The sequence below is a fragment of the Pteropus vampyrus genome, unplaced genomic scaffold (genome assembly GCF_000151845.1).
Source record: "Pteropus vampyrus isolate Shadow unplaced genomic scaffold, Pvam_2.0 Scaffold228, whole genome shotgun sequence".
Lineage (NCBI taxonomy): Eukaryota > Metazoa > Chordata > Mammalia > Chiroptera > Pteropodidae > Pteropus > Pteropus vampyrus.
The window spans coordinates 951942-974117 of NW_011889009.1; the positions used below are offsets into that span (position 1 = coordinate 951942).

At 42.5% G+C, this 22176-nt stretch overlaps 1 protein-coding gene across 1 annotated transcript in view; it reads right to left on the reverse strand.

The window, feature by feature from the left end:
• Positions 1-22176, reverse strand: part of ITFG1 (integrin alpha FG-GAP repeat containing 1) — a 123444-nt gene that overhangs the window by 5829 nt on the left and 95439 nt on the right. Inside the window, exons 13-15 of the mRNA XM_011373740.2 lie at positions 19077-19155; positions 2740-2864; positions 2063-2145 (exon numbers count right to left, since the gene is read on the reverse strand). Coding sequence (XP_011372042.1) covers positions 2063-2145; positions 2740-2864; positions 19077-19155 — 287 coding nt within the window. The remainder of the gene's footprint in view (positions 1-2062; positions 2146-2739; positions 2865-19076; positions 19156-22176) is intronic.

The following is a 22176-nucleotide window of genomic DNA, read 5'->3' on the forward strand; positions in this document are numbered from 1 at the left end:
TTGTACCATTTCTGTGCCACGTTGGAGGGTCTACATTACTACGGTGACGCTGAGACTTCTTACAGAGCAGGGCTAGTCTGTCAGTGTTAATGGCGATACACAGACTTCAGCATAAATAGAACTGGCTCTTTCTTCTATGATAGTCCACGTGCCACAGCACTCAGCACTTGTAAACCCTGAAGAGCCTACAACTGAGTTTACATCAGCAGCAGTGTAGGCGGTTATACGAATAACTTTTTGTTCTCCCTGAAAATATATAATGGATATATTTTCATTTTAAAAGTTTAATAAAAGAGCATTCTGATGAACAGCATTCTGATTTATTTTGGGATAATTAAAATTTATTGATCCCTAAGTAGTCTTTACTCAATAAATCTCAAAACACACCTCAAACTAAAATCAATTTGGTTGTTATTATGTACATAAATTCGAAAAGAACATTTCTTCAGAAAGAGCGAGAGAAACGTGAAAAATGTGGAGATTATGGAAGAATGCTATCACGGAATTTTCCAGAAATTCAAGAGTGAGACAACAAATACTGTTAATTAGTTGAGGTTAGCTCTTCTCAGTATCTTATACTTAAAAAACAGTTCTTTTGTGAGATTTTTTTGGGTTGTTCGACTTTTTAAACGGGTTAAAAAATACCCATGAGCATAGGAATTTTGGTAAGAAAAAAATTAGACGAAAGGCAAATCCTCAATTTCTTACTTAGAAGTCATTCTTACCAGTTTCTTGCATATCCTTCCGGAGGTAATCTATACATATATAAACGTGCACAGATACCATCTTTTAAAAATTATTTTACATACTGTACATGCATTTTCCTTTTATTATCTTTTGATATTGTACCATAGAGATGTATCATAATTTATAGTTTTCTACTCACGGTGCAGATTTTCTGGTTTGGTTATGAATTTCCTGTAGAGAAAGCTTAACAGTCCTGCCTCATTTAAGAAAATGTGAATTCAGACTATTTCTATACATGTTATCTTATTTCAAGGACAATGCTACAATAAAGTTGTTTTCTTAAGTAGTTTGGTTTTCAAGCCCCTCAATCCACCACAAAATACATCCAGTGGTGTCTGAGGGAAAAAAGCAAACTGATTGGCACTTGGCAATTTTTGTGGTATAAATACGCCCATCCTAGCTGATTTCAATGTGACCTCAGTGATGCAGTCAGCTATGAGGTGGCATGACGGTTCTAGCAAACCGCCGAATATATCACACCTAAAAATTTAATAATGAACAATACAGCCTGTATTTTGAGGAGAACCGTGACGAGCAGGACCCCAGTGGTTACACATTCGTAGACACATTACATTGCTTCTCTTTGGTTATTTTTCGTATTGCTATCAGACTAGCCTTAAGAACGTGTTGGACATATTTTTTCCCAAGGAAATTTAACGTTACTGAATACCTTCATCACCTACTTTTTTAAAAAGATGGAATCAATTTGGTAATTTAAAGAAAAATAAACAGAGATAAACTAAGGATTTAGAGAAAACGCTATATTATGAAAGGGACATATTCTGCTAATAAGGATAAAAATACCTTCAGTTCGCTGGAAACTTCATGCCGGGCACCGAGTGGAGCGTAGTTCGCCCCCACCCCTATCAGGCAGACTGTCCCCCAGTCTACAGATGCAGACAAAGGACCGGTCCCCAGTCTCGGTGAGTCCGAGCTGCTAACCTAGGCCTGCCTGTCTCCAACCCCTGTGAGACACATGCCACCGGTCCAAGCTTTTGTCAAAAAGATCCATGCTCACTAAAAAATTCAGCGTCCTGAAATTTTAGAATTTCTAGCTAGTAAACTGAAGATCGGTTTAAGCAGAATATGTTTAACCCCCTAATTAGCCAACCTGCTGTCTTTCTAATCAGGTCTAATTTGTTCTTCATGGAAAGTGTCAGGAAACTTGTTTAGTCATTTAAGCTGCCGTAAGGAAATGAAGTGACGGCACTCACGGGAACGCAGCAGGACCAGAGGGAGTTTTAAACAGATGTAACTGTCTGTGATTCAGAGCTGACACTGTTTTTACCAAGTTCAGTTCAATCAAGGCCATTACCTCCGCGGAACGTCGTGAGGGTAGGGAATGACAATGAGCTGAGAATTGGGAATGATTGCGGTCCACTCCTGCTTCCGTGTAGACTGCAAGAAGCATGAAGAACATTTACCATCCAGCACACTTTAAAACCACGGTTCTTCTAAATAAATAAATGAACAAACAAACAAACAAACAAACAAGCAAACAGAAATCCCGGGAATGGATTAAGCTCCATTTACATATGTTAAGCTCCAAATAGGGCCCCTGTGCCCTGTCGGCAAAAGTTTTTTGATCTTAAAGGGTAAGATTATATTTCTGTCTCACGGACTCATATTTATTGTCTACTCTTCTATAGTCGTCACTGTTCAAAGTGCTATGTACGAGTGCTGCTTGGACCTAAAATTAAAGGCGAGGTGGAGTCTGATGATAAGCAAAATAAAGAAAATACACGGTATGGTAGACGGTGAGAATGATCAGGAGAAAGAGCAGGACGGAGGGACCGGAAGTCGCGAGGTCTATGGGACAGGTGGCAGAAAACGGTATCTTCAAATGAAGTGCTCTATGTAGGACAAGCTTAGACAGGTCACTACGATCAGGTTTGAATTCTTAAAAGGGAATAACAAATGACTGAATTCAAATATCTGAAGAGTCAACATTAAAATACAGATTAATTGTAAACAAAATACATTTTTACTCACCTTCTCTCCAGATGGGCGGGGAATGCCAACGTAAAGATGGTCAAGAAAGTTGGCACTTCGACCCAAGCCAAGTACGTTGTAGGGTAGCTGGAGGGCTAAATGTGCCGACTGGCTGAGCTGTCCAGCTAAGTTCATTAAGAAAGAAAAGATATCTTTGGAAACGGCTCTCGTCAAATATTAAAATGATAAAATGTTAAAAATTTAGGTGCTAGAACTTATTCTTTGAGAATAAAAATTTCGAATGTCTGGATTATTAATATTAATGACACTTCACAGAAAACTGTTTTTATTGAGATATAATTCCCATACTAAAAACATCATGTTTTCAAGGCTCATAACTTGTAGCAAGTATCAGTACTTCATCCCTTTTGATGGCTGAATAACATCCCATGTACGTGTCCACGCTGATTTGTCTATGCATTCATGCACTGACAGACATTTCGGCTAGTGCCCTCTGGCTATCATTAGTAATGCTGTCACGAACGTGAATGTACAGATGCCATCTGAGACCCTGCTTTCAATTCCTTTGGGTATATGGGTGTATACCCAGAAGTGAAATCGCTGGGTCACATGGTAATCTTGTGTGTAAGTTTTTTGAGGAATTGCCATTTCATTTTTCACAGTGGCTGAGCCATTCTACATTTTCACCAGCAACGTATGAGCGTTGTTTCTTCACATCTTCACTGACACCGTTGCTTCTGACTTTTTCATGAAAGCTGTCCTGGTAGTTGCGAAGTAGTAACTCTGTGCTTTTGACTGGCATTTCCTTTTGTGATGTTGAGCATGTTCTTATGTGATTGTTTGGCCATTTGTCTATCTTCTTTGGAGAAATGTCTAGTACTTGCCCATTTTTAAATCGAGGTGTATAGACAGAATCATGTCATCTGCAAATGTAAATAATTTTACTTCTTGTGCACTTTGCACGCCTCTGTTTCTTTTTCTTGCCTAATCGCTGCGTCTAGGAGTTCTAGTCAGACTAGAATAGCGGTAGTGAACGTGGCCATCCTTGTCTTCGTCTTGATCTTGGGGGAAATGCTTCCGATCTCTCCCCATCAAGGATGATGTTAGCTGTGGGTTTTTCATAAGTGTCCTTTATCACATAACAGAAGTTCTCTTTTATTCCTAGTTTGCTGAGTGTTTTTTATTATGAAAAGGTGTTGAATTTTGTCATGTTTTTTTCCTTCATTCGATTACTGTGATTTATGACACTGATTCAGTTTCTGACGTCGAAGAACCTTGGGACAAATCCCACTTGCTCAGTGTATAATGATGTGCCATTAGATTTGGTTTGTTAGCATTTTGTCGAGGATTTTTATGTCTATTTGTAAGAGGTACTGGTCTGTAGTTTTTTGTCTTTTTGTGGGGCATCGTTTGGCTTTGGTATGGGTAATGCTGGCCTCACAGAATGGGTTAGGAAGGTTCCCTTTTCTATTTCTTGGAAGAGTAAGTGGGGCTGATATTAATTCTTCTTTAAATGGTTTGTAGAGTTCACCAGTGAAACCATCCGGTCCTTGATTTTTCTTTGTTGGAAGGTTTTTGACTACTGATTCAATCTCTTGTTCTAGGTCTGTGGAGACTTTCTATTCCTTTTTGAAATTTCGGGGTGTGTGTGTGTGTTTAGGAATTTATCCACTTCATCTACATTAATTTGCTGATGTGCAGTTGTTCATAGTATTCTCTTCACTGTTTTCTTGGAAATCCCAGGAATGCGTATAACGAAGGGCCTTTGCTTTGGTTTTCTCCTCTGCCTGGAATATTCTCCAAAAGGTAACTATGTGTTTAACTCCCTCACCTCCTTCAAGTCTTTGTTCAAATGACACCTTCTCAGAGAGGCCCTTCTGACCCCCTTAGATAAAACAGATGACTCCTTCTCTACCCTTACTACCCTGCTTTATCTATCCCCTCAAGTACTTATCACTTCATGGCAACTACATAGAATCAACTAATTTACTTATTATGTTTATTGCCTCTTTTCTCTACTAGAATGCAATCTCTTTGAGGGCTGAGATTTTGGTCTGTTTTATGCACGTCCATATTCTAAGAACCTAGATCAGGCCTGGCATATGTTAGGCACTCAGAACAGATTTGTTCAATGAATGAATGAATGAAATTTTAGCCTCCAAATGTATCAGACCTGAGACTTGTAACATATTCCAATTCAAAAATGCATATAAATTTATACTACATAGATACCAATAGAGAAAGTCTACCTAAAGAGAAAGCATCGTATAAGTAAGAATTGTGAACAACTTATCATAAATGCGTAAAAGGCATTTGTGATATCAATTAGACATCCAACCACCTGAATGTCTTTGTTTAGGACTGTATCATCTGACTTTCCAAGAATAGTTCAAGTACACATTATTTATGTAATAAAACAAAAGTTTTTAAAGTTGATCTATTCTTGTTCTTTAAGAGAATACGTACTTGCATGCAATTGTGACTGGTTAACACCACCGTAGATATCCCCATGCACTGTTTTTAGGTAAGATATTGAAGCCGACTTCACCGTCTGAGAGTACTAGCTAGGAACTATCATAACTAGCTTGGATGTCTATTTGTCAAAAATAAACTTAAATAACACATATATGCTGATATAGGAGGCAGGAAGAGCAAAAAGGGAAATTCACTGGTCGAAGAAAAAAAAATCATTGGAATTGTGTGTGAACGTGTGTATGGACGTGTGTGTGAACATGTGTGTGCGTGCGTGTGTGAACGTGTATGTGTGTTCTCTCCGTGAAGGGCTTTAAGCCACGAGGAATTCCCATCCAACAGTACTGTCTGCAGCTGTCTCGGCTAAGGAAAAACCAGCGTCTCTATAAAAATGAGATAAAAGGACACATGCAAACAACCAGTGTTTTATGTAACTTTAGAGAAAAACATGCCTCTCCTTGGGAGAGAAAGCTGTTCCGAGAAGCATTTGCTGTCCTCACGTTGACAGCTCTGAGACAAGGCCACACAGGCTGAGTCAGCCACACTGGGGATGAACACCAGATGAGGGCAAGGCACAGAAGTTACACAAATACCTTCCGCTAGCAGTGGCAGAATTAACGGCTAGCGAATGCGAGCGACGTGCCAGGCACCTGTAGCAAGTGCTTCTTGGGTGTCATTTCAGTTACTGGTAACAGTAATTGTGTGTGGGCGGGTGCTGCTGTCGCCTCTGCCTTAGCATGAGAAGAATCAAGAGGTGAAGCAACTTGACCCCAAACACACGGCCACTAAATGGTGGAGCTGGGGGTTTACTTTTGGCAGCCTGATTCCAAATCCCACACCTTCATCCCCACCTGTGATCTCTTATTCAGTTAAAAAAGGAAGTGTGACATCTGTCTTGCTGCTTTATAAAAAGGGCTTCTGGTGGCACGGAATGACGCCCTCGGTGCTAGTGGTGTCTTTCTTTTCCTGTTTAGATCTCTGTATTTGTGGGGTCCGAGGAAATGATCTTTTATATGTAGTTGTTCCGGTTAACAAGGCTATTTGGGGATTTTTGTAAAGCCAGGCCACAGGGCCCACCGAGCGTATCTTGGTGATGTCCCCATTCTACATCTGAAGCTTGAGCTACTTAAGCAGTTCCCCTGGGAGATGAGGCTGGTTTATGCTGTTGATCTTCTATCTTTAATCCAATTACATCCATGCAAGATACGCTTAGAAAGACAGTGCTCTGGCCATGGGCCAGTCCCTGACCTACACTGGCATCGGCTCGGGGCCTCAGCTCATTCCACATAGTTAAAGGGACTGTACCTGGCAGAGTGAAAATTTTAGGCCTATTCTCCACTTGAGGGGGAGGGGGGCTAGAGAAACACCACGATGTTTTGCTCCATGCGGTGTGAGCAGTTCCCACCATATTTTCCTATAAGAAAACAATAGGAGAATGTGAGGTAAAGGACAGTGTTTGTTTCTCTGTGAGGAGCGTTTTAATTTGGAGAATGGGAACGACACGGATGGTAGAGCGTAAGAAAAGTGAAGGCAAGCCTTCGAAAGAAACAGATCTGAAAAATCGGATTCGGTGGTAACTGGTTCTCCGACGGGGGCTATGAGATATGGAGGTGACTCGGCCAGCAGTGTCTCCTCCCACCGACTGGAACATACTCTTCAGCGGCTGCTTCCACCTGCCCAGCCGCCTAAGGGGATCGTGCTTCTGACATCCTGCCACGTCTGCCTTGACTCTTCCCACTGAAGTGAGAGATGGTCCCTTAATCAGTCTTATCAGCTCATTAGGTGGCTGATACTCTCTCTTCCTGGCAGGGCAAATGAGAGAGACTGTTCCAGGTATTGATGTTCTGTTTTTCTCAAAGCTATCAGGAATGATCAGGACTCTATTAAAATCAGTAGATTGAAAAGGTTTTGATAAATAATAAAATTAAAAAATGTGAAATACATTATCACTTGCTTTCCTTTGCTGCTAGTCTATTTTAATCGCTAACAAAGTTTCTGATCCAGTGAATAAAATCTTCGTAGCTATACCAGTGATCACGGTCCCTTGTAAGTAAATGCCAGCCTGGGGTAATCATTTGTGTCATCTACTATGACAGGGCTCTTCGTTAATGTTTATCAATCAGATATTCTAGCCAGAAGTGTCTACCAATTAAATTGGTGTTTATGGTCCACTCTGTAATACAATCCTTTCCCTGATAGTTTTAAATAAAAAAAAGTATTCAAAGTTTCAAGCGACTTGCCTGCCGACTTTATAGAAAAGAATCCGTGAGTCAGATCCTACACATCTGTATTCTAATTATGTGGGAATTAATTTAAAAATATCTAAGGTGACCTTAGTGGCATCTTGTCAAAAATCATTTGATTTGATCTGAGACGCCGATGCCCTGAATATTCTGGATAATCTAGAATATCTTAGCTGTTATTGTAGGATGATTTCCAGTAACATACCCGTGACCACTTTTTAAACAATAAATTATCAACTAAGATCGAACAGTAACTGAAGAAATTATAAAATGTACTAACTGATTTTTTTTTAACATTTAAATTCATTGCTGAAGCATTTAGCCAGCTATAGAGAGAGACAGTGAATTCCTACATATCGAAGACAGTCACTGCAGAAAGACTGTTCCTTGCCAACAGGCTGCATTTACCTGTGCTTCTCAGCAGCACATTGTCATCTGACACCAGAATTCAGAACTGGGGGGTGGAGGGGGAGGGCAAAATAGATTCTGAAGGTGAGGAAAAGCCAAAAGAAATTTTGACTGAGAATAATAAAAATATTGGTATTTAATTTTTAAATTTGGATACTTTTCAGGCTATAGTCTTGACATTTAAAATACTAGCTGCTTATCTTATTTTTCCTGTTTAAAATGCACTGATTTTATAATTAAATGGATGGCCACCCACACAGAAAAAGAAACGAAGCACTTGCTGTCTGCTTGATGGTGAGCGCTTTCCACCGGCCTGCGCGCTGAGGCGTATGATTTTGCTGGGACCCTGGGAAAATCTCGTCTCCAGGGTCAGCGGCATCTCACTGATCATTTACTACGTCTGTGATTAATTCGCTTTATTCTACAGGTATGAGCACCTGCGGTGTATCAGGCACTCTGCTGACTGGAGGAACATTTTAATCAATCTGCGACCAAATTATAAGCCTAAAACGTGTGTTAATGTCGCTATATAAATATTCCTGGTTTTTATAGCACTACTTAGTAATCAGCTGAAAACTCAGAAATCGGCGGTCGTGGTAGAAAGACATAATCCACGTGGAGGACGTGGCCGACACCTTGAAAGGGGCGAGGTGCTACGAGGCGCCTAGGATGTGGGTCCAGCTGGCAGACCCTGTATCATCCCAAGGGAACAGTGTCTGGGGACTTCGTGAGCACTTCCTGGATTTCAGAAAGTAGGACTGTGGCTGTTTCGGGAAAACGTCTTAAAACAACGGTCGGCCTCTTTTCCTGGCGGTTGATGGCGGCTTATGATGGAGCATCAAGGAATCTGCTGACATCTGACTGTTACTCCTCTGGAGTCTTCTGACCGGATGTGAGCTCAGATTCTGGGCACCCAGCAAGGACACATCGAGGAGGCACGCGGGGGACGCCATTACCCTAGAACGGCTCCATGACAAGGTGCCTGGGTGCTTCCAGCCTGGTGTCGTGTTCATTTTTATGCCCACTGCTGGGGCACGGAGGAGGGGCTGACACCTGACACCTGGTAAGTGTCTGCTGTACTAACCTGAAGGTTTGTAATAAACAGCAAAGTATAGTTTGTACGGTTTTTTAATGTAGGTTTTCCTTGAGGTCCTATAACGTGCCACGTCAGTGGCTGCCGTGGGAGACAGCCACTAGGCATCGGCTTAAAGACTGGAACTTGACTAAATGTGGTCCCTACGCAGGAGATTCGTAATGTGGTGTTAGGAAAAAAACACACAGGGTTTGAGTGCCAAAGACAGTCTTCTGACGCTGCTGTGCCTGATCGTTAGAAAGTCCTTTGACCTCCCCAAGCCTTAATTTATTGCCTGCTCATCCACCTACACCTTTGTCGAATGCACGCTGTGTGCCTTTTACACAGAGATGAGAGAGAGACAAACCTTGACCTGGAGACGCTTAAACGCACAACAGAAACACATAACTTGAATGTTTCTTCGCCTATAAAGTGAGAATTACAGTACCACCTACTGCACAGATACGGTGAGGCGACCAGGGCGATGCTTAAGTTTTAACGGATGTAAGTGCCCTGAAAACTGCAGAGCCCAATACAAATTCGGTTGTTATTTTGATTATTATATCATCGATCGTTTCTCATATTTTTTCTCCTTCGGCTGAATTTCAACTTGATAGTAATTCCTGAAAAAATAGCGTAACAATAATTTTTCATGGAAGGTTTTCCAATTTCTCTCTTGGAACAAATCAGGAGCTTGGGACCCTAGTTCAAGCTTTATCTGTCAGCCTGCTTCCCAGCTGATAATTTAGACTGTGGGTAGTTTTGTTCTCTTTTCTGTTAAATGGATATATGATTGACATGCCACAAAGTCCGCCACTTTGAAGTGTACAAGTCGGTGATTTTCAGTATAGTCACAGAGTAGCTCAGCTGTCACCACTAACTCCAGAACATCTTCGTCACCCCGAAAAGATCCCCCTGCCCATTCCGTTGCTTCCTCCCCACAATCCCTGGCAGCCTCCCACGCCCGTTCCCTGCAGCTGCGACGGGCCTGCCGAGTCTAGACGTTTGATACAGACGAGATTGTGTAACATGCGGACCGTGTGTCTGCTTCTTTCCCTCAGAATGTTCTACAGGGCACGTCCACGTCATAGCATGCTTCCGGCGTCTGTGCCTGGATGACCCTCCACTGTGCTGACGTGTGGCGGTTTGTTTATCCATCTGTCAGCTGGTGGACATTTGGTTTGTTTACACTTCGTAGCTGTCATGAATGATGCTGCTGTGGACATTCACGCACAAGTTTTGTGCGACATAGTTGCGATTGTCTGGGGAAAAGCCTTGGAGTGGAATTAACGGTTCACGTGGCAACCGAGTAGTCGATTTTGATAACTGCTTTTCTATGGCTTAATGTCCAGAAGCATCTGATGAAGGAATGACAAAAGCCACTGGCGGTGCATGTAAAAAAATAACCAATGGAAACAATAAGACAGATCCTCACTGTCCTATAAAGCCAGTCGCGCTGGGTGTCACCGCCTGTGGAGTCTAATTTAATGGCCAGTGCTCCTCCGCGAGCTGCAGCAGGGAGAGAAATGTTCCGGAGGGTACATGCAATTATGTTTCAGTTGTCACTCTCCGGATTAAAAAAATAAACTGGTTCCCAGAGAGAGTGGAGAACGTCAGGAGGGTCAGCCTGGCTCAGGCGTCGGCGCGTTTATTTTCCGCGCTGGACGCCTGCGTTTGCTAAAGCTCGTGTTTTAGAGCGACTGGAAGCGCTAGGAACTCACACTGCTGGTCTGGAGGCGGATGAGAGATGCGCGGCCAGGTCACAAACCAAAGGCGACAGGCTTTTTCAGTCCCCGACTGTAAAGCGGGTTATTTGTACAAAAACGTGATGTTAAAATAAACGTCCCCGAGACCAGGCAGCTGTCGCCTTTTAGTGGGAGAGACCTAGAGGCCATCACGTAAAGCGCGGAAACACCTGGTAACTCGTAGTGACCAAGGTCACTTCCTTGGCGTGCACCCTCTTCCCGGGGGGCGTGGCAGAAGGCGGGACCGTGGACAGGCGTGACAGGTGTGTTCTTACACGCTTCCCCCTCCTCGCCTTCTGCTTCTGGGTGCTTCTGTGCATTTCCTGTCGCACTGGCTCTGCAGCCCCTCGGCACAGTTTGGTTAACGCTGACAGGTCCGTCTCTGTGAATTCTTTCACATTTGGCTCTTAAAGCAGACATGTCCCTTTCAGCAATTACTTACTGTTGTATAACAAACTAAGCCGAAGTGTGGTGGCTCATATGGCCATCTCAGTCATCGTGGTCCTATGGCCTTGCTGGGAGGTCTCCCCGGTGCCACCAGGCATCTGGGCCAGGTGGGCTGGGAAGCTGGGCGGCTGCCCTTCTGCTGGTCCTCTGTCCCCAAGGAGACAAGACAGGGCTGGTTCTGGGCATTCGGGGCAGGTCCCAGGCTGGGAGCTCAGCAGGCTGCGCCTAGGCCACGGCGGTTCCTGTGGGAGTCACGGGGACCGTCCTACGGCGACTCGCCCCTCGGTGGTCATTGAGGTCAGCTGCGCTCTGCACGCCTTTCCCTGTCGCTCTGTTCTGGGGAGTCTCTGCTGACACCATGGAGCTGGAGGTGCCCTGTTTCCACAGCCGTTGCCCGTTTCTGGCCCCCCCGTCCCCCTCTGAGCTGTCAGGGCGCTAATCGACTTTTTCAAATTCCAGGCCTATAATTCCAAAACCGCTCATCATAACCGAGTCTGCTTCTGACGTCTGCTTTGTCTGTTCAAACTGTGTTTTGTGTCCCCACCCCCCTTCAGCATGCCTCGTAAGTTTTTGTTAGAAGCTGGGCGTAATGTCGATGAGCAAAGGGAGCCACGGCAAACAGGCCTTTGGCGTGAGCTGTTACGTGTCCGGCGGAGGGTCAGGCCGCGTTCACTGGTCACTGCGGCTGCAGGTGCCGCCACAGGCTGAAACTCTCATGTCCTTGCTTTTGTCTCTCCTCTTTGGGTTTCCTTGGAAACTCCTTTTAAGATAGAGCTTGAGCCTTGCTCAGTTGTAACCTCCTTTGTTATATAGGAGCCAGAATGATGTGGTGGCCAGACGGTGAGTGTTCTACAGCAGGGTCTCCAAACCCTGTGCCGAGGACTGGTACCGGTCCCTGGCCTGTTAGGAACCGGGCCGCACAGCAGGAGGGGAGCGGCGGGTGAGAGAGCGAGCCAAGATCCATCTGTGTCTGCAGCCGCCCCCCAGCGCCGGCATCACCGCCTCAGCTCCGCCTCAGGTCATCGGGCCTTCGATTCTCACAGGAGCACCAGTCCCTGGTGCCAGAAAGGTCAGGACCACTGTTCTATAGCCCTGTTAGGTCTCAGTCTTTCATTGAGCCTGTGACCCTGGGCTGTGACCTTCACAGGTGCTTCTCAGGTGCCTCCCCTCCACCCCCGTCCATCTGCACAGGTGAGACAGGAAGACTCGAGGGGCCGAGTTGCGTATTCACGTCCCTCGCCTCAGTTAGGCTCCGGTAAAACCCAAGTCGGTGAGGGTTGGGTAAAGTCACTTCACTGGAGGGCAAGCTTAAGGAGAACAGTAACCGTGGGAGTATTTAATAATGTTCATTTCCCCCCTCACCTGACAGAGGATGGGAGTGTGACTTCCATGTCCTTTACATGTTAGACTAGAAGCTGGATGTCCCCAACACAGTACTTGTTAAAAGGAGATCTGATCTATCTATCTCTATCAGTCAGCTATCTATCATCCATCTATCCATCTATCCATCTATCCAATCTACCTACCCACCCACTCACCCACCCATCTCCTCTCTCTCTGCTTTACAAATAGTGAGCTTTACGTCTTCCTTTCCAATTTGGATGCCTTTTCCTTCTTTTTCTTGTCTGATTGCTGTGGCAACTTCGAGTACTAGCCTGAATAACAGTGGTGAGAGTGGCATCCTTGTCTTGATCCTGATCTTAGAGAAAACGCTTTCAATGTCAGCTGTGGGCTTGTCACATATTGCCTTTATCAAGTTGATGTAAGTTCCTTTACACCCACTTTGTTGAGAGTTTTACCATAAACAGATATTGAATTTTGTCAAATACTTTTTCTGCAGCTATTGAGATGACCCTGATCTTATCTCTGGTCTTGTAGATGTGAGGAATCGCGTTAATTATTTAGTGGATGCCGAACCGCACTCACATCCCTGGTATAACTCCCACTTAATCACGTGTATAATCCTTTCAAGGTAGTGTCGAATTCGGTTTGCTAGTTATTTTTTTGAGAATTTTGGCAAGAAACAGGTGACCAGACCTATTTTAGATGGCTTATTGATTTTTAAAAACATAAGATCCTGAAATAAATTAAGTAGGATTTACAGTCTCAATTACCATTTCTTGCGAATACACATAATTACATAAAATATATTATAATGGTTAGTGAGTAAATTTAAAAATAACAAGTATTTTGTGTAAAGAAGAATGACTATAGTAAGTTCCAGGCCATTTGCCAAACTATGCGAAAATACGAGAGCGAGTAAATGAAACCGATGGCGACATCTGTGTAGGACCCTGGAATTATTTTCTCGGTGCACCTAAGAGAATAAGAACATGCACAGAGCTGACAAAGGATGCAAGGTTCTCAGTGATCTTTTAATGCTTCTGGCTTGGGGATGGTGACGTTTTGCCTCCTGGGCACTGTTGGGTTTTAAGAATTTGGCGCTTCTTCCACTGTGGATAAGACATGGATTTTACGATACAGTTCTATCTATTATGTAAACTGCTACACCACAGTCGCAGACATTATGCTAAAAACCAACAGAAACTGAGTTATCATTTATATATTAGTAATCTGCCTTCCAGTCGAAGCCATTTTATTTCGATCTTAAAAAATATGGCTAATGAGAAAACTCTAGTTCATGTGAACAGAATAAGAAAAGACTTTTATGCTTGCAACGTGCTTGACAATAAAATAGCACATATTTTTCCTAGGTGTTTTCCATGTGGACAAATTCTAGTTTCTATCGTGGGTCAGTATTTTTCTCATCTCCCCACATTTAGGGCTTTGTGGGAGCAGAGTGGGGAGCTGTGAGGCGTCACGTTGAGTCGGCACAATCTTAATTATGGGTCTATTCCATACGTTTGCTTTTCGTGGACCCTATTTTTCTTGTTCTCCTGGTCGAGAAAGTCCAGATTAATAATGGAAAAAAACGCATGTGAGAAGAAAAGTTTAGAATTTACTTCGGGGTAGAGCTAGCCTGAAACAGCAGATACCTAAGAATAAGTTGCTAAAAATATAATTTGTAATTAAGTCAGTACCTCTCCTCTTTAAATTGACTTATTTGACTTCATCTGAAACTGTATTCTCATGAATTTAATAGGGAGTAGTGAAAAATTAATCAAGGAGATGCAGAATCTAGTTTTTTGTTTTTTTGTTTTTTCCAAATACTATTCTATTTCAATTTTAGACTCAACTTACATCAAACGATCCCTTGCTGTGGCAATGTTTTATTTGTGCATGCATGAGAAAACCGTCTTAAGAAATGTGTTTCATTTGCATACGTTCGGTGTGTACGGAACGCTTCCCGCGTTAAAGGCACGGTCCGCGCGACGTATCTGTGATTTTCGATCTTTGCTGGAGCACACAGCTTTCTGCGGTTTGTGCGGTACGGAACTGGAGTTAGGGGACAACCTGGGGACTGAAAATAGTTAAGTCCTGAAGTAAGACGAAGGGAATGGAAAGGGACACATCAATGGTGTCGCTGAGTGATGCACGAGGTTTTAATGAAATTCCTTTGTACCAAATATACTCGCACTGTAGACGGGGCCTGTTGAATTATTTATAACGACTGTGGGATGACAACACATTTGCTAGCAAAGACCACGGAATAAACCAACCGGGTTCTTCCTCTCAGATCCCCAAAGCTGCTGCGTAGCAGTGTTTCCTTCGGTATCAGGGTCTACGTTGACTGCAACGTTATATTAGAAACCAGCTTGTAAATAGAACCTCGTGAAGCAGATCTTTTGTTTTTGTTGTTGGCTCTACAATTTCTAATTTTCTTCTTTTGATTTTCAGGAATATGACTGACTCATTTGCATCTGTGCAGATGGGATTCCTAATTGCTGAACAGCTGAATAATCTGCCAACTTTCTCATAGTTGCTCAGACTTTCTGTATTTCTTGTAATTCATTCATTCATTCAATCATTCAATTTTTGTAATTATATCAAGAGGACAGATCGGTTACTGCTCAGAGCTACTCACTGCCCGTCTTCCCTCCCTTTCTCTCTTTCATTTCAGTGAGGAAACATCACCAGCACTAGCTAGCCCTCCGCCCCCATATCTGTTGACTTGGCTGGTCCTGTCAGATCTTTAGTTGATGTGAGCTTAAAGGAATGATTCCTCTTGTAAGAATGCATTCTTTCAGAGAAAGAGAATGTCAAGGACATTCCAGAAGGGCATAAGAACTCTTTTCATTTTCTTTTGTTATCAATTTATGATTTTTGACACAAAAGTACGCCTGATTAATCATTACTCAGGCTAAAATTTTTGGGTGAACTATGAGTATGCCAATTTAAAATGTGATGGGCAGTTAAATTGATTCAGAACTAAAAAATTCTTTTATGGATAAATACATGTGGCTAAATGGGACATGGCTGTACTTTGAAGGTAATTTTAGAAAATGCGTATGTGAGAAATGAACATAAAGAATAAAATGTTTGACGTTGGAGGGTGTAATGGACAATTATTGATTAAAATGGAGAACTCTGAGAAGTTATACTTAAAATTATAGAAATGCTGTTACCACAAATCATTTTCCTCAATAATTGGATGTGTCATACCATAACCCAAACGCTTCCGCCCCCTGTGACATGCTGTGCTGTCAGCTGCCACACATTGTGACTGCTCATAATGGAGGCCCGTGCTGGAGGGTGCATGGAAGGGACGGGTCACTTGTTTTTCTCAGACATGTTAACAAACAGTACCTTAGAGGACTCGAGGGAAATCACTGTTTTTTTGATCTCTCCCAGGGACTATTAATTATTTCAGAAATCAATGACTCTCCGTGATGTGACTCTCTACTAACACCTGGCTGTTTCGGGCTTCGCTAGGAAGTGGCGTAAGACCCCAAGAGTTCCTGCTCACAATGATAAGATCCACCCAGAAGCGAAGGATAATTAGGACAGGCCTTTTTTGAATAACACTAAGGCATGTCATTGTCTCTGGCAGTCACTTTCAAACTTTTTTGACCACAGCTGACCAAAAAAACTACATCTTATGTCATCGCCCAGTTAGCACAATCCCTCCCGCCTGAAAACTTTCATGAAGCGACATTTACTGTTACTGTCTGTGTTGTATTCCGATAACTTCTGTTTTTCTCTTTGATACTATTAAGTAAAATACCCTTATATGCCACTGGATTAATTTCATGACCCTCCGCTGCTAAGAAAACCAGCGTTGCAGCTTCTGAGGTCACGTGTGTGGTCGTTGCTGCCTGAGACAGTGGGAGCTGTCTCCTGGGGGGCTGGCCGGGCCGGACCGCATGGCTTAACCAAGTAGGATTTCTTTAGACTTTAATGTGCTTACTATTTAAACTCAGAATATTCGTCCTTTAACATTTGGGCAGGTTTTCGTGACGGTACTTCCTAAATCAATTACATTAAGTGTCACTCTACTGTTTAAAACATATATTTGTGCATGGAATACAGCATATGTTTAAAATATTTTCCAAATTTTTATTGTTAATTACTAATATAGTTCTTAAACTAAAGGCGTATATGACCAACGTAGGAACTAAAATGCAAAAAAGTATATAAATAAAATCCCACAACCAAGAGATAATCATGGTAACATTTCTATATGTCATTTGTTTTTTTATGTTTTCCTTAGACATAGGTACACCTGAAAACACGTACGCACAGTCTGGATCATACGTGCAGCTGTGCCTCCCTCCCACATGTTATACCATGAACGTCTGTTCATCTTATCAAAAACGATTTACAAATATTTTGTAGGACGGAAATGATTACAAAATGGCATAATTCATTAATTATTTCTCTATTGTGGGACATTTAGATTTTCCCAGTTTGCTCTTGCCTTTTATTTTTGTTCGTGATTTTTTGCCATGAAAATCTGAGCCTTCATGTGATTTAGGCATTTGACTCAGTTATCTTTTCTGCAGATATTTTCTCTCTCCTTTGCTTTTATGCTTACGAATTACTTCCTGATACAGGGAAGAAATATTTAATTTAGCAAGGATAAACCCAATGTTCCATTATTGTTTGGGAGTAGATTAAAAAGAAATCACGCTAAGGAAATATTCTTCCATTCACTTAAAAAACAGCACTGGGTGGTGAATATTACTGAATGGGTTTTTAGCATGTAGGTGTAATACCTGGTTTATAGTAGAGGTTCAATATATAATGTTTGCATGAATCAACGATCAGAATTAAAAAGTATTTTCTACATCTAATTTTAAAAGTAATATTTTTGATGGGTTTTGAGTTGCTAAAAAATTTATCTTTTTTTAAAACATTAAATTTAGAAGGATTATAAGTAGTAAATATTTATAGAAATGTACCAAGTCAGAAGTGATCTCCTGAAATCTTGCTCCCCTGGGTAAACATTAACAATCTGGTGAATATTCTTCCTGATTTTTTTCTATGAAGTGAGAATTATTCATTTAACTGCACAAGAATATATGCACATAGACCTTTACTGCTGTACTGTTGTATTATAATGAAAAAAATAAGTGGAGAATTATCTAGAATAGTTATTGTATAAACATACGAAACGATCCCCAAATAAATTAAGACTAGCCAGATAAACAGACATGGGAAGATTTATACAATATATCGTTACATAAAAAAAAAAAGAGGAAGATAGTTCTTTAAAAAACTGATCTATTGTTCATGATAATAAAGAGATTTTCCCCATTTTAAACCATGAGTGCATTCCTGAGATGACCACCTACTTGAAAGTGTTAAGTAAGCAAGTCTTTCAAAATACGGGTAAATTTAAATTGTTAGTATTTTAGTACCTTTCGTTGATAATTCTTCAGTGAGCTGGGCTTTCGGTTTTTGGGCATCCTGGCTTTGCCTGTTACACTCGCTTCACGAAATGAAATAAGTAACTGGACTATCTCACCAAGCACTGAAATCATCTGCATCTTCAAAATCTAAAAGGATTTTTAACTGATGAAAGATAACATCGGCGAGTCCTGCAATCTCTTTTGTATCGTTTATCTGTATCTGACTTAAAATATGAAGAAGTTTGTTCAAAGTGTCTATATCCTTATTTATTCTAAGTTTCCTTGACTAACAGTGATATATTAAAGTATTTGACTATAATTGTCAATTCCTCCTTAAATTTTTAAAACAGCTCTGGTTTTATGGGATGTTTTAAAGCAGAAGTATGATCGAGTGTTTCTCAAATGTGTACCATGAGCTAAAAAAGGAAATTCACTCTGCTATATTTGATTTATGTTAGGCCATTATATAAAATGAGAATGGCCATATATGAGTTCTATGAGTGCCTCCTTATTTTGGGGTCCATAAATATGGAGGAGTAACGCAACTTTGTTTATACTTCTTCATGGTTAGGGCTCTAAAAGTCTCAAATATTAACATATTAATATGTTAGGGTTCCTTTTCTTACTCAGAGAATTGATCACAGTTATACTTGCTGTGATTGGACCTCATCTCAGTCAGCTATCCGTCTTTCAAAAGCAGACATCCCTTGCTTAGTCCTATTTCCTTTTTGTCTTGATTGTATTTCTCTTTATTATGTATTCAAATGTATAACTAGATTTTTCTTTATAATAATATATCAGAACAACCCCTATGTAAGAATCCCGCTTCTAGTCTACATATGAAAAAAGTAGGATTATTTAAGTCGTAGATTGGCTTCCTAATTTTTCCTTCTTCTAAGATGAGCTTTGCTAATTAATTTCCACTTCACACGTTGATCAAGATAAGTCAAGTAATTTCTCCCAGTCTCTCTGTTACTTCAACTGAAAGATAAGGATAATGGTGACTGAGGAAAGATAAAGCTGCACCACGATAGGGATATATAAAAAAATTAATGTTAATATATTTGTCATGAGGACTTTCTGTACTCTACTGATGTAAGTCTACAGAAAGACCATAAGAGAAAAAGTGAAGGTATTATAAAGGATGTGAAAACATGGTAATTTTTGCTGTCTCGCTGACCTCACCATACGCCGATTCAAGGTGTTTTAGGCGTGTGAACGCTGTAGCTGGTCTTACCTGAACCATTCTTCAGATAGCCATTCGCATCGACAGTTGTGTACATGATGTAAGGTCCAGGCTGATTCACTCCAAAGGGCTGCAAGAAAAGAACAATAGTTAAGCTCGAATCATTTGAAGTGAATCATTTGAAGTTTTAGGCAAATCTATTAAAAATCAAGTAAAACCATCTCACATAAAATTCTTACATAGATGGCAGTCATGTAGAGAAAATTTCCATAAATAGATAACCTGTGTTATCTATTCAAAAGAATGGAAGAAAATTCTTAATACTTTAAACGCGCTGGTAGTTGAATTTATAGGGTATTAATTTTGTTGGGTATTTCTAAGGTCTAATATTGTCTGCTACATAAGGGTGACTATTTTACGCAGTTCTCCCCAGAGAGCTGTCGTATTTGACCTGTCGGGCAGCTCCGGGCCAGCTCTATTCTCGGTGTGTTCTTCCGCAGACGGAGCTCGCTCAGTGTGAACAGCCCTGCCAACCTGGACGTTTGCTAAAAACGAGCATCAGTCGTGGTTTATATTGAAGCTGCCTGAGGCTGTGCCATCGGCTTGGGCTAATGAGAGGTGGACCAGATCGTAAAAGGAAAAATGCGAGTCAGATGTTCTGAGGGGGGCTCAGAAGCTCTCACATATTCCTGGGGCTCTAGAAGGCCACACTCGTGCAGCCCTGTTTTTAGACAAAAGACCCAAATCGGCCCTAATCTCTCACTTAAGGAAACCTTTCTTCGGTCGTCGCTGAGTAGAGACTTCAGTGGCTACACACACGGACTGTAGAGTATCAGCACAGCGAAGTCACTAAACGAACAGCGGCAGCAACAACAAACCCAGGAGAGCAATTTCCAGGCTTAACATGTTGTTTAAAATGTCCAGCTTTCAACAAGAAATTACGACACACACAAACAGGAAAGTATGGGTCATACGAAGGAAAAAGTGAATAGAACTCGCTCCCAAGGAACCCTGTATGTTTGACTCGGTAGGCAGAGACTTTAAATCAGCGGTTATAAATACGTACGAAGAACTATAGGAGATTATGAGGACGACGTCTCACCAAAACGGTGAGACACACACACAAACACACAACGTCTAGAGCATGTAACAAGTCAAAAGTGCACTGCCGTGGCTCAGTGGCAGATTTAGATTGGCCTCTGGCTGGGAACAGTGGAGGAAAGAATGAGTGAGCTTGAAGACGTAGCAGCAGAAACTTCTAAAGCAGGAACGCGAAGAGGGAAACCACAGGAAAGAGGAAACGGAGCATCCAAGGGCTGTGGGACGATCGCCAAAAAGTGCAATGTACGTGCCATGGAAAAGGAGAGAAAGAACAGAGGAAATATTTGAAATAATAATCGGCTTCCCCCAAATCTGCGACAGACACGGAACCACAGATCCAGGAAGCCTGGAGAACACCGAACAAGGTAACACCGAAAACCCCACACCGAGGCGTAGCGTATTCAGTCGGCGGGAAGTCAGAAGGAACCCTGAGAGCAGCCAGAGAAAGGCGCTGGGAGAAAAGGGGTCTGGGGTCCCCAAAAGGCTACAGCACAATTATGATGCCCATGTGATGTGGGTGAAAGGCCACGGCACGGCGTGGTGCCGACATGCAGACGCCCGGCAGCCTAGGTTTACGAGTGGGCAAGGGAGAGCTGGACCGACCCAGGCAAGGACCGTGGGAGGACAGTCCTTCACGGGAGTGACAGGCAGCGGAAGTGACGACTGATGCACGGCAGCTAAACGGGGGTGGGGCATTCCACAGACCAGGCTGATGGCACCCAGATCAGCGCGGCGGTCCTTAAACTCTGATTAAGCACACCTACACTTAAAATTCTTAACAAAGGGACTATTTTTTATAGCGGTTTTAGACTCACTATGCAATTCAGTGGACAGTCCAGGGAGGTCCAACATGCTCTGCGACACGGGAGCAGCAGGGTCTGACCAGGGCTCACACGTGCTCAGAGTGGACATGGTGACGTGCTGTCCACGCTTCCCCTTCGGGACCGGGGCACTTGGCCCCTGAGCTGCTCCCAGCCGGTTCTCACTTCTAACCTGTTCGCAGTCAAGGGAAGCTGGCTTGCGCACACCACAGCCCCTTCCTGGGGACCGCCTGCGTGCAGCGGCTGGGACACACGGGCGTCTGAAGGCCTGGCCCCTCGGCCTCCACGAGCCATCTCTGAGGGCCCACCCTAGCTTCGCAGCGACCCGAGTATCGCAGACCGGTTTCTCCTCCGAATCTCGCTGTTCTCAACATCAGAGGCGCTGCTCAAGTGGGGTCTAGATGAACCCTCGGCACGCACACCTCTGGGTCGACGTCTCTTTCCACCTGCCTTAAACATGGCAAAGTTTCCCAACTACACGTAAGATGTGACCACGCGGTGCTTTACTGGGGTTGTACAAGTACAAGACTAATCGACATCCAGCTTTGTGTTCTAGGGCCACTGCTTAATAGCGCTGTCACTTTGGATAATTTAATTTCTCTGAGCCTCAGTTTCCTCATCTTCAAGTAGGGGAGAATTTCTTACAAAACAAGGGTTACTATGAGCAGGGACACACACACACACACACACACACACACACACACACACACACACACACACTTTCCAACATGATGGAATATTCTTAGTATAATTTACATGAATTGGCAATTTCAAAAACTAAGCCTAATTATTTTCACATTTGGTTTCTCACTGAAACATTCCCTTAGACGGCAAGTCAGGATTAAAGCTAATACTGAAAAAACGGTCTCCTCTAAGCTTAGCCCTGTGCCACGTACCAACTACACAAAGATGACATGATTCTCGACCTCAAGGGATCATGGTGCTCTGTGGAGAGGTGTTAAAGACAAACAGGTAAGTGTGATCAAGTGTTACGTATGCCCAGAGGCAGCAGTATGTATGCAAATAATGGGAGGGGTGACATCTTTCCAAGGACATCAGAAGAGGCTTCATAAAGGAAATGAAATTTGAGATGAGAAAATTTTAGAAATGGTCCTTTATTCCCAGTAAACTTTTCTTAAGCACTGAAGGATACTTTTTAAGTCACTTCTAAAGACTAACAACGATTTGGTTGTAACCTATGACAACTATTTTGTGTGTATCTCTTTATG